This window comes from Syngnathus scovelli, chromosome 3, assembly GCF_024217435.2.
Source record: "Syngnathus scovelli strain Florida chromosome 3, RoL_Ssco_1.2, whole genome shotgun sequence".
In the NCBI taxonomy this organism is placed as follows: Eukaryota; Metazoa; Chordata; class Actinopteri; order Syngnathiformes; family Syngnathidae; genus Syngnathus; species Syngnathus scovelli.
Window position 1 is genome coordinate 7,491,887 of NC_090849.1, and position 12,280 is coordinate 7,504,166.

The 12,280-nt window shown below is 46.4% G+C and overlaps 1 protein-coding gene across 2 annotated transcripts in view; it reads right to left on the reverse strand.

Moving 5' to 3' along the window:
- Nucleotides 1–12,280, reverse strand: part of LOC125965710 (arrestin domain-containing protein 1) — a 52,385-nt gene that overhangs the window by 17,367 nt on the left and 22,738 nt on the right. For both annotated transcript variants that reach the window (XM_049716453.2, XM_049716454.2), the window contains exon 6: nt 7,937–8,113. In XM_049716453.2, coding sequence (XP_049572410.1) covers nt 7,937–8,113 — 177 coding nt within the window. The remainder of the gene's footprint in view (nt 1–7,936; nt 8,114–12,280) is intronic.

A 12,280-nucleotide genomic window follows, 5' to 3' on the forward strand; every position in this document is an offset into this window, starting at 1 on the left:
TTTCACACTGAGCAAACAGCTCAGTGGAAAGACTCGTGCTGACTATGAAGGTGTGTTCAACAAAATAAAGCTCTACTGTATTTTCACGTTTATTAGGCGCGCGTTAACATCTTAGAGTTTCTTCAAAATGTGCGGTGCGCTCTATCATGCGGTGGTCCCGATGTGTGTTGTTGCTGTAAGGCGGACGTATTAAAGAGCGCCATGAGAACGTTATAGGGAGAAATGGGGGCGTGGATTTGCAGTACGCCGCGCCCTGTGTGTGTGTTGTTGTTGTTGTAAGGTAGACGTAGTAGAGAACGCCATGAGAAAGTTGAAGGGGGAAGTGTGGGCGATGGAAGTGTGGGTGTGGATTGTATATAAAAGAACGGGTACATGCGTCATGCAAAACAGCGTTGTTATGACAACAGTGAAAATGGCAAAGAGACACGCGTATCTTTCAGTTCAAACTGAAGGCCATCAGCTACGCGGAAAAGCATGGAAATCGAGCAGCCGCGAGATAATTTGAAATCAACGAATCGATGGTTCGCAAGCAGAGGAAGCTGGAAAATGAGCTCCGACAGGTCAAGAAGATGCAGCTGAATTTTCGTAGACGTACGGCGAGGTGGCGCGAGTTAGACGAAAGTCTCGAACACTGGATCATCGAGCAAAGAACTGCAGCAAACGCATCGCCGACAAACACATCCAGCCCAACCACATCACCAACATGGACGAGGTGCCGCTTACTTTCGACATCCCGGTGAATCACACTGTGGAGAAGAAAGGGACCAAGATGATCGCGATACGCACAACGGGATACGAAAAGTCGTCTTTTACTGTTGTGCTTGGCTGCCATGCTAATGGACAGAAACTGCCGCCTATGGTGATTTAAAAAAAAAAAAAAAAAAAAAATAAGACTTTGCCTAAAGAGAAGTTTCCAGCAGGAGTCATCATTAAGGCAAATGAAAAGGGTTGGATGGATGAGGAAATGATGACTGAGTGGCTGAGGGAGGTGTATGTGAGGAGACCAGGTGTTATTTTCCACCAATCACCATCGCTGTTGATCTGTGACTCTATGCGTGCCCATCTCACAGCTGATGTGAAAAAACTGGTGAAGCAAATGAACGCCGAGCTTGTTTTCATTGACAAAGCAACTCCAACCGCTGGACATCGGAGTGAACCGGCCGTTCAAAGTAAAGCTGCGAGCGACGTGGGAGCGATGGATGACCGATGGAGAGCACAGTTTCACTAAGAGTGGAAGGCAGCGCCGAGCGAGTTACGCCACAATTTGCGAATGGATTGTGGATGCTTGGGCTAACATGTCTGCTGGCACTGTTATGAGAGCTTTCGTAAAAGCCGGCATCATAGCCGAGGAGCCACGGAAAGTGACAGTGAAGAAAGTGAACCTGGCATGTCAGTTGGAGATTTCAATGCAGAAACAGAGGATGATGACTTCGATGGGTCCAATTGATGACCATTACCGGTAATAAAAATGTGAATACCAAACTCAGTTTTGCTTCCGCTTCATTTTTAAATACCCACACTTGTATGCTTGTGTGTGTGTGTGTGTGTGTGTGTGTGTGTGTGTGTGTGTGTGTGTGTGTGTGTGTGTGTGTGTGTGTGTGTGTGTGTGTGTGTGTGTGTGTTGTTGATAAATGTAAATGAGAACGTTTACGGGGGAAATGTGGGTGTGGATTTGCAGTGTGTGCGCGCGTGGATTGTATATATAAGACTCACGCCCTATGAGCCGTTGCGCCCTATGTGTGTGAAACACAGTCATGGCACACGACTGAGACTGCGCCTTTTATTACAGTGCGTCTTTTGAACGTGAAAATACGGTACATGAGTAGTAGATAGGATTAGGTCTACTGTATCCTTGGTTTGTAAGATACGCCTCCTTGCTGAGTTGGAGCTCTGATGTCAGGAAGATGGTTGATTAAAATTCGGAGAGATGCAAATTCTCACATTTCTGGTAGAACTTATATACCAGCCATTGCAGCACAACATGCGCTTTAGGCTACAGTCCATGGCTGTTCCAATGGAAGACAAACATTAGTCCTCTGTAGTGCTGGATTTTTTTGTTGCCTTAAGTGCAGGGGACAAATCGTGGCTCTAATGAAACTCTGGGGGACCCCGCCATCCCCAGTGCCATTTGCACCTATGAACACACGAGTCTTGTTCTTTTATTCAACTTTAAATAGGTTTTACCACCTTCTAACATTGATATTATATTGAGTCAAAGTCAAAGTCAAAGTCTCCTTTATTGTCAATTCCTCCGCATGTCAAGACACACAAAGAGATCGAAATTACGTTTCTCACTATCCCAGGGTGACAAGACAGAGTTCACAACGCACATACAAGTAAACAACACAGGAAAAATAACATAAGAAGTCAACATCAATGAACTATAAGCGTGATAGCACGCTAGCCGCTCCCGATGCACAGCAGAGTCCGGTAAGATGACAGTCAACCAGGCCACTGTGAACACGAGCACACAGCAGGCACGCACTGTCCGGTTCGTGGATCCTATCAGGCGAACGCAACCCATCTTGTCGTCCCGCGAACGAACGTACGCCAGGAGAATGGAAGGCACGGATGGGCGAGCTGGGTTGGCCGCAAGCCTGGCCCGACGTCTCCGCGCTGGTCCCTCTTCCGCTGCCTCGCAGACCCGCTGCCGACGCATCCCAACAATGCTCCAGGACGGAGCAGTCCGAGCTCAGGACGCAGTCCAACCGGGGGAGGAAGAGCAGGCCAGTCCGGCGTTGCTCCATGACGAAGCAGTCCGAGCGCTAACACCAGCAGCAAATCTCTCTGCACCAAAGTCCAGAACGCCATAAAACCCACTTCCGCCGATGTTGAGCAGAACATGCCCGCCGCACTAGTAGCACGACGTATCACACGAGACGAATACACACAAAACTGCCAGACAAACACTCAGTAAACACTCACAAAACACCGAACGGGACAGAGAGTGGCCGCTGCGTGTGCACGCGCCGCCATCTTGATTGAACTACCACGCAAAATGTACCGTATTTTCCGGACTATAAGTCGCTCCGGAGTATAAGTCGCACCAGCCATAAAATGCCCCAAAAAGTGAAATAAAACATATATAAGTCGCTCCGGAGTATAAGTCGCATTTTGGGGGCAATTTATTCGACAAAATCCCACACCAAAAACAGTCATGAACGAGCAACAACAGGCTAAACGATAGCAACAACAGGCTAAACGATAGGTATGCTAACGTGACAAACACAAACAAAGAGCTAAGAACGGGCCTGACGTAACATATAGAGTGATTAAGGACAACTATTGCATGAATAACATGTTTATAAATCCATCAGTGTCACTCCAATTCATTAAATAGCAACAACAGGCTAAACAATAGGTATGCTAACGTGACAAACTCAAACAAAGAGCTGAGAACGGGCCTGACGTAACATATAGAGTGATTAAGGACAACTATTACATGAATAACATGTTTATAAAACCATCGGTGTCACTCCAATTCATTAAATAGCAACAACAGGTTAAACGATAGGTATGCTAACGTGACAAACACAAACAAAGAGCTGAGAACGGGCCTGACGTAACATATAGAGTGATTAAGGACAACTATTACATGAATAACATGTTTATAAAACCATCGGTGTCACTCCAATTCATTAAATCCATCGATCGTTCTTTGTCAACAATGGGTGCGCACGGCTGAGGGCGCTTGCGCTTCAAAATATTCCACAGGCTCATATAACGATAGATAAACTATATTTTAAATAACTATAATACAAGCCAATAATATTATCAAACCATCCGTGCACTTTAATTCCATTAAATCCATCGATCAAATTCCTCGTCCTTTGTCAACATCGCCGCGCGTGCGCCCTGACGTCAGCCTCGTCTTTATTCCACAGATCTACTATATAACTATATTGTAGCGTTAACAAAGTACAAGGATCGACGTAGGTTTGGTAAACGGCTCTTTATTAAACAAAACAAACTTCCAAGCGTGTGGCGGCGTGGACTTCCAGACAGACCGGGCGTGCGTAATGGCCATGTCCGAGCCCCGCGCACCGTTCGCGGACAGCCACTCGGCCGAGCGTCGGCCCCCGACTCAGTAGAGACCGGGCGTGCGTAAAAGCCATAATAGTTTTTCAAACCTTCTATGTCACTCCAAATCCTTAATTCCTTCAAACTCTTTGTCCTCCGTGTCACTTAGAAATGATCACCGCTAATGATGGTAGTCCTTGTGTGGGCACGTTTGTATGTAAACAACCGGCGCGCCGCGCTACTGACGTCACTTGAAATAGTAATCCATTGGTACATCACGGTTCTCCAAACTTTCTTTCTGCTGCTCGATTACTGTTTTCAGCTGCATATTTTACAACTTGAAGTTTGTAACCTGCAAAATATGAGTTTCTTTTTGGTGCCATTTTTCTTAAGCCCACCCAGTTGATGAGTCACGGCCAACGGTAAAATTTAGAGCGCCCTCATCCAGTTTCGTCTGAAAATATAATTTTTTTTGGTTGTTTTATCAAATTCAAAGTCTGCTTTATCGTCGATATATTTTTTTATATACTAAGACACACAAAGAGATAGAAATTACATTTCCACTATCCCTCGGTGAGATAGTACACATATGCATACAAGCAACACAAAAAAAACCAAGAAGGCACTAACAATGAATAAATAAGAGTATTGAATAAATGATAAATAAACAAATAATAATAAATAATAATAATAAATATAAGAGGAGCAAAAATGGAGCAAGTGTACATACAGCAGACAGTGGACTTGGATATGGTGCTTTAAAGTGTTAATTGCTTTATTTGATGTTTTCTCTATTTTTTATGTTTTGAATATGTTCAAGATAAAGAAATAAAAGCATGTGAAGTGATCAACTATACTAAAAATAACATGGGAAGTGGTCAACTATACTTGTAAGTGATGTCTTAATGATCAAGTAAAAATTTGTGAAAAAAAAAACATATATAAGTCGCTCCTGAGTATAAGTCGCCCCCCCACCCAAACTATGAAAAAAACCGCGATTTATAGTCCGGAAATTACGGTACTTACTATATAGGGAAATGCACCAACAGAAATGGTTAGCCTGCGTTTGGTCTGATTGCAGCATTAGAACGCTAAATTTCAGAATGACTCACATACAGAAACCTACTTTGAAATGTCGCAGCGAACAGAGCTCTTCTCCGTCTGTGTAATTTCACAATAGATACGCAGCCAATTCAGGGACCCAACTATTTATGTGCAAGCAATTAGAATGAACATTTCTGGTAATATGTCACATAATTGTCAGTTTCTAAAGCTAGGGTAAAAACAGGCAACTTACGAATATACCCTCTGCACAGAAATTGTTAGGGTTGATAGATTACCGTAATTTCCGGACTATAAGCCGCGACTTTTTTCCAAAATTTTGAACCCTGCGGCTTATAGTCAGGTGCGGCTTATATAAGATTTTTTTCGTGATTTTTGTGATGACTTGATCACTTTTATACACTCGTAAAAAGGCTGTGGACCACTGTTGTGCGGTATCTTGAAGAAAAAAACAACAACAAAAATACTATTTTAAAACACTACTATGGGTGCTGCTTATTCTGGCTGTGTTGTTTGTGACTATTATGAGCTTTAGTAGGAATGCACGCTAAGTTACCTGCGTCAAAGGGCTGTAAACCCTTTCTCTTACTCTGCCATGTGACTCAGAGTGGCGCTGTTTGGACCATCTGCATTGTATTAAAACCCAATCAATCAGCATTTAAATTCAATTCTTCTGAAATTTTGCTCACCAAAAACAAGTTGTAATGAATGTGAACTTTTAATGCATTTTATTCAGAAGGTTACTTTGAACCCTGAGGCTTAAATGGCGGCACGGCGTGTTTATGGATTTTTACGGCTTTCTGTGTACTGTCTTTCTTTGTAAAAAACTCATGTGCACGTGCGGCTTATAGTCCGGTGCGGCTTATGTAAGAAAAAAACTAAAATATCCCTGAATTTTAGCTGGTGCGGCTTATAGTCCAGTGCGGCTTATAGTCCGGAAATTACGGTAGTTTGATACTATGCTTATGTTGGAATGTAACCTGTAATAATTAACCTAGCTTGTCCTGTCTTAACAAAAGTAGTAGTAGCACAAAGTGCTAAGATTTTTTGAACTGATTGACGCGCTGCAGAGGAAGCAATCAAAGTTGTTCTGTTTACGCAACGTCGTAAAAGACCCCCTGCTATGCTTTGACCGGCAGGCCAGGGGCTTCAACCCCATCCTGTCCACTCTCACCCCCACGCTGTTTCTCTCAATAAAAATGTTCTTGCAAGAGGCCTGAGTCAGACCTCATTCGATCATCGCTGTACGCACAGCGACGAATGACTCTCCATTTGCAAGTGCTTAAAAAGGGCATACTGTCTCCCATGTGGTTCTTGCAAAAAATAAGTTAGAGTGAATACCACTCTAACAGAAATGCTACCTTATTTTGCCAACTTTAGCAAATGGCAGGCCAAAGTCCCTGTCAGACATTGTAATGTTAAGGTAATTCCGGTTCAAGATGGCGGCGCGTGCACACGCAGCGGCCACTCTCTGTCCCGTTCGGTGTTTTGTGAGTGTTTACTGAGTGTTTGTCCGGCAGTTTTGTGTATGTTCGTCTCGTGTGATACGTCGTGCTACTGGTGCGGCTGGCATGTTCTGCTCAACATCGGCGGAAGTGGGTTTTATGGCGTTCTGCACTTTTTGGTGCGGAGAGATTAAGGGCGCTCGGACTGCTTCGTCATGCAGCGACGCCGGACTGGCCTGCTCTTCCTCCCCCGGTTGGACTGCGTCGTGAGCTCGGACTGCTCCGTCCTGGAGCATTGTTGGGATGCGTCGGCAGCTGGTCTGCGAGGCAGCGAAAGAGGGGCCAGCGCGGAGACGTCGGGCCAGGCTTGCGGCCAACCCAGCTCGCCCAGCCGTGCCTTCCATTCTCCTGGCGTACGTTCGTTCGCGGGACCACAAGATGGGTTGCGTTCGCCTGATAGGATCCACGAACCGGACAGTGCGTGCCTGCTGTGTGCTCGTGTTCACAGTGGCCTGGTTGACTGTCATCTTTCCGGACTCTGCTGTGCATCGGGAGCGGCTAGCGTGCTCTTATTGTTCATCTTCTTGTTTTATATGTGTTGTTTACTTGTATGTGTGTTGTGAACTCTGTCTTGTCACCCTGGGATAGTGAGAAACGTAATTTCGATCTCTTTTTGTGTCTTGACATGCGGAGGAATTGACAATAAAGGAGACTTTGACTTTGAGACTTTGACTTTGAAAAGTATGTCGAAGCGTGACGGGAGGGGCACAATTCAGAAAACGTGCTCAGCTCGTCGAAAAAATGTGATTTAAGCAATAAAATTAAAAATGCGCCTAAAACCTAAACCAAACGCTGCAGATGTCATGGGTTGCGTTCGCCTGATAGGATCCACGAACCGGACAGTGCGTGCCTGCTGTGTGCTCGTGTTCACAGTGGCCTGGTTGACTGTCATCTTTCCGGACTCTGCTAGGCATCGGGAGCGGCTAGCGTGCTATCACTGTTCTTGTTCATCTTCTTGTTTTATTTTTCCTGTGTTGTTTACTTGTATGTGCGTTGTGAACTCTGTCTTGTCACCCTGGGATAGTGAGAAACGTAATTTCGATCTCTTTGTGTGTCGACATGCGGAAGAATTGACAATAAAGGAGACTTTGACTTTGACTTTAATTGATGTGGAGCTGTTGCGTATTATTTAGCACGTTTTCTTATTTTCTTCTCAGATCAAGATTATGCAACCACTTTGTATTGGTCAATCCCATAAATACTTTAGGGACCGTACTGTGACAAAATGTGGAAAATTTTAGGGTACGAGTACCTTTGAAAACCACTGTAGAGTCTTTGTGTTGGGGGAGTCAAAAATAACTAAACCAGTGGCTTTGTAGGGAAGCAAAATAAGAAAATTGTTCTCTTACTTTAACATAGTATTCAATCTTTATGAGGTCACAGCCAACAAGGGATGACTGCGGAAGAGGAGGAACAATGATCTGCTCCTTCCACTCTATCTCCTTGCCAGCCTTAACTTGTCCCCCCTCCAACTCTGCAATGACCCTCACGTCATGGGTGGATTTTTTTGTCTGATAGGTCACTCTCTGAAACAAAAGGACATAGCGATTTACAAACTTAACTTACTGAATAAGAGTCACTTCAAACCATCATGTTTTAATTTATCACATTACTGAAACTTTAAGTTCCTTATTGAAAGTGAATGAATGAATGAATGAATGAATGAATGAATGAATGAATGAATGAATGAATGAATTAAAATATATTTATTCACACCATCGTTAGTATTTTTTTCATATACGTACATATAACATGACATTTTAATAGCATGAGGAAAAGGGTCCCCGAGTGAAGCTAAGCTTATATACCGGAGCCAGGACGGACGGACGGACGGACGGACGGACGGACGGACAGACAGACAGACAGACAGACAGACAGACAGACAGACAGACAAACAGACACTCATTATACACACATACACACTCTCAATCCAGCTAACTATGGAAATGTGGATTTAATTATAGGTTTGTAAAAGAAAGCTAAAAAGATGTTTTTTAAAATTAGAGATAGATGGCATGACCTTTAAGGCTTCATCCATTTTGTTCCAAATCTGAGGTCCCCTACAAGCAACACTCATACTGCTGCGCAATGTGTGTTTTAACTCACGCCTGATGGGAATGCTGGGGTCTAGTGATGGGGATGAGACTGCATAGTATGTGGTTTCTCTTGTTCACAACTTGAAACATAACACATGCATTATGAAATTCATTCAGCTCAGGTAAAGGTAAAGACCCAATGATTGTTACACACACATCTGGGTGTGGTGAAATTTGTCTCTGCATTTAAACCATTCCCAAAGGGAGCAATGAGCAGCAGCGGTGCCGCACCCGGGAATCATTTGGTGATCTAACCCCCCAATACCAACCCTTAATGCTGAGTGCCAAGCAGGGAGGCAATGGGTCCCATTTTTACAGTCATTGGTATGACCCGGCCGGGGTTTGAACCCACAACCTTCCAGTCTCAGGGCGGACACTCTATCACTAGGCCACTGAGCTGGTAGTCTTAGTAACTCAAACTGGCGTAAGAGAGGGAGGGCTGGAGAATTAAACAGAGCCCTAATGACTTTCTTTTGTAGAGATTGAAGTTTATTAAGGTGACGAGAGAAGGTGTTGCCCCATATGACATTGCAATAGTTAAGATGAGGTTCAAATAGAGTTTTGTATAAAATACGGAGTACTGACTGAGGGAGGAAATGTCTGACTTTGTAAAATAAACCAACATAATTTGATCATTTAGATACAAGGTGATCTATGTGACATTTAAAGTTGAGTGAGTCATCTATGAAGACCCACAGGAATTTTGTGGCATGGACTCTTTTTATTTCTTCCCCACTGATGACAATTTGACAGCGATCTATGTTTTTAATCTGTTTATTTGAATTAAAAATCATGTAATTGGTTTTACTAATATTTAAAGCCAATTTATTGCATCTGAACCAATTATCGACTTTAATTAGTTCTGTATTCACAGAATCTTGTAAGATTTCTAAACTTTCGTGTGATGCAAATGAGTTAGCGTCGTCAGCAAATATAATTTTATGAAAGATTGTGGAGGAGTTTACAAAATCATTTATGTATAAAATAAATATTTTTGGCCCCAAAATAGATCCCTGGGGGAGCCCACAGGTTGTAGGCTTGCAAGAGGATTAATTGTCATTTACATGGACATATTGTTCTCTATTGTCCAACTTTTGAACCAGTCAAGTGCGACACCTCTTATACCATAATGTTGTAATTTGTGTAATGAAATGTCGAAATTAACGGTATCAAAAGCTTTTGATCGGTCCAAGAAGATAGCAATGCCACATTTCCCCTCCTCAATGCAGTGTCACGAGTGGGCGGCGCCGGCCGTTCGGCCACACCCCTCTATCACCCTGATCACCGGCACCTGGCGCTGGCTCATCAGGAGGGCTATATTAGCGCGACCAGCGCAACTCCAATTGTCAGCTTGTCTCGTCATGTCCTTGTCCGCATCAATCTTAGAAAGCTTGACTCCCCGTTTCCTGGTGATTCGGTCATTGTCTTGTCAGTCTTGTCCCGCTTTTGCAGCAGCAGTCGCCCACTCCAGAAGCGTCCTGTCATCCAGCCACCCACGGCCAGCAAATACAGCCTCGCCCGTCCACCGCTCAAAGACTCCATCGATCCCCTTCCCTTTCACAATAAAGTCTGGTCGCTCTGCACATGGCTGTACTGTCCAATCCTTACAGTACAAGCTGACCATCACCATGCAGCCAGCAAGTGATCAGACGGCATTGTTCCGACTGGAGCAAGCGGAGACTGCTGTCAGCAGCCTGTCGGCACATCTCCGCACCCTGCTTTTGATTGGCCAACAACGGCAACAGCAAATAGAGCAGCAACGGCAAGAAATGTTGCAGATCCTGGGCAGCCTCCAAGAGCTGTCAATCCATAATTCACCCATAGACGCTGCCTCGGTTGCGCCGGCGCCCGTCTCCACTCCTACGCCCCGCCCAGTCCCAGAAGCCAGACAACTCGATGTTCTGGGGCCCCGCCTGGGTGACCTCGAGAAGTTCAGCGGTGATCCCAAGTACGTCCGGGCTTTCGTGACGGACTGCCGCATCATGTTCGGTCTTCAGCCAGTCACCTTTGCTTCCGAACCAGCCAAGGTGGGGTTCGCTTTGAGCCACCTCACGGGTGAGGCACGTCTGTGGGGCCTGGCCGAGTATGAAAGAGGGTCCTCTGCATGTGACACGCTCGCTGCCTTCGTGGAAGAACTGCTTCGGCTGTTTGATCTGGGCTCTGCCGCTGAGGATGCAGCCGAGGAGCTGGCGACGCTGCGCCAGGGTCGTTGCTTGGTGGCTGAATACGCCCTAAAGTTCCAGACATTGGCAGGAAGCAGTCATTGGAACACCCCGGCCCTGGTAAGCACCTTCCTCCATGGGCTCGCGGACTATATGAAGGACGGGATGGTGGCATACGATCGCCCTCGAACCCTGGAGGAAGCGATGGACCTCGCAGCCCGAATAGATCGGCGGATCCGAATACGGTGGCGCGAGTGTGAGCAGAGAGCATCGCAAGAAACACGCCGCCATTTCCCCTCATCAGGGTCAGAGCCACCAACCACACCACCAGCTGAGCCAAAGGAGCTGGGGCGGGTCCACCTTCCCGCGGAGGAACGCATTCGACGCCTCACACTGGGCTTATGCTTATATTGTGGGAAGGAGGGTCATCGGGCTATTCAATGTCTGTTAAAAGACCAAGGGCTCACGCGGCATCAGGGAATCCGTGTGAGTTCGACGGGCGCTCACTCTCCCGGAGCCAGCACGTTCACGCTATGGGCTCACCTTCGGATCGCTGCGGGTGACAGAGACGCGACAGCCTTGGTGGATTCCGGCGCGGAGGGCAACATTATGGACCTGGGGCTGGCTCGTCAATGGGGAGTGAAACTCCTGCCTCTGAGCCCTTCCATCCCTGCCCATGCCATCGATGGTCGGCTGATAGGCGAAGTTACTTCCATCACGGAGCCGGTCGGGTTGCGGATTTCCGGTAACCACCATGAAACCATCCAGTTCTTTCTTCTGCCACTCTAAGGACAGCGGCTCATTCTGGAGCATCCCTGGTTGCGCCAGCACAACCCTGTGCTGGACTGGGAGGTGGGAATTGTACGGCAGTGGAGCGATCGCTGCCACCGTCTTTGCCTGAAGGCAGCCACTAGCGCGTCCGGAGAGTCGCCGCCCAGTCCCCGTCCCGACCTTTCCAAGGTACCGGCTCGTTACCATGAACTCACAGGCGACTACGCTTCCTCCTCACCGCTCTTATGATTGCCCCATTGACTTGCTACCCGGTACCTCTCCTCCCAAGGGCCGCGTATATTCCCGGTCCGCGCTGGAACGCAAGACCATGGAGGAGTACATCCGGGACTCCCTGGCGGCAGGGATCATTCGACCCTCCTCATTGCCCGCAGGAGCGGGATTTCTCTTTGTCAGGAAGAAGGACGGTATGCTCCGCCCGTGCATAGACTACCGGGGGCTAAATGACATCACGGTTAAGAACCGCTACCCGCTGCCTCTCCTCTCGTCCGCCTTTGAGAGTCTCCAGGGCGCAACCATTTTTACCAAGTTGGAGCTCCGTAACGCATACCACCTGGTATGCATCCAAGAGGGAGATGAGTGGAAGACAGCATTCAACAAACCGAGTGGGCACTACGAGTATTTGGTGGTCCCACTCGGACTTCCA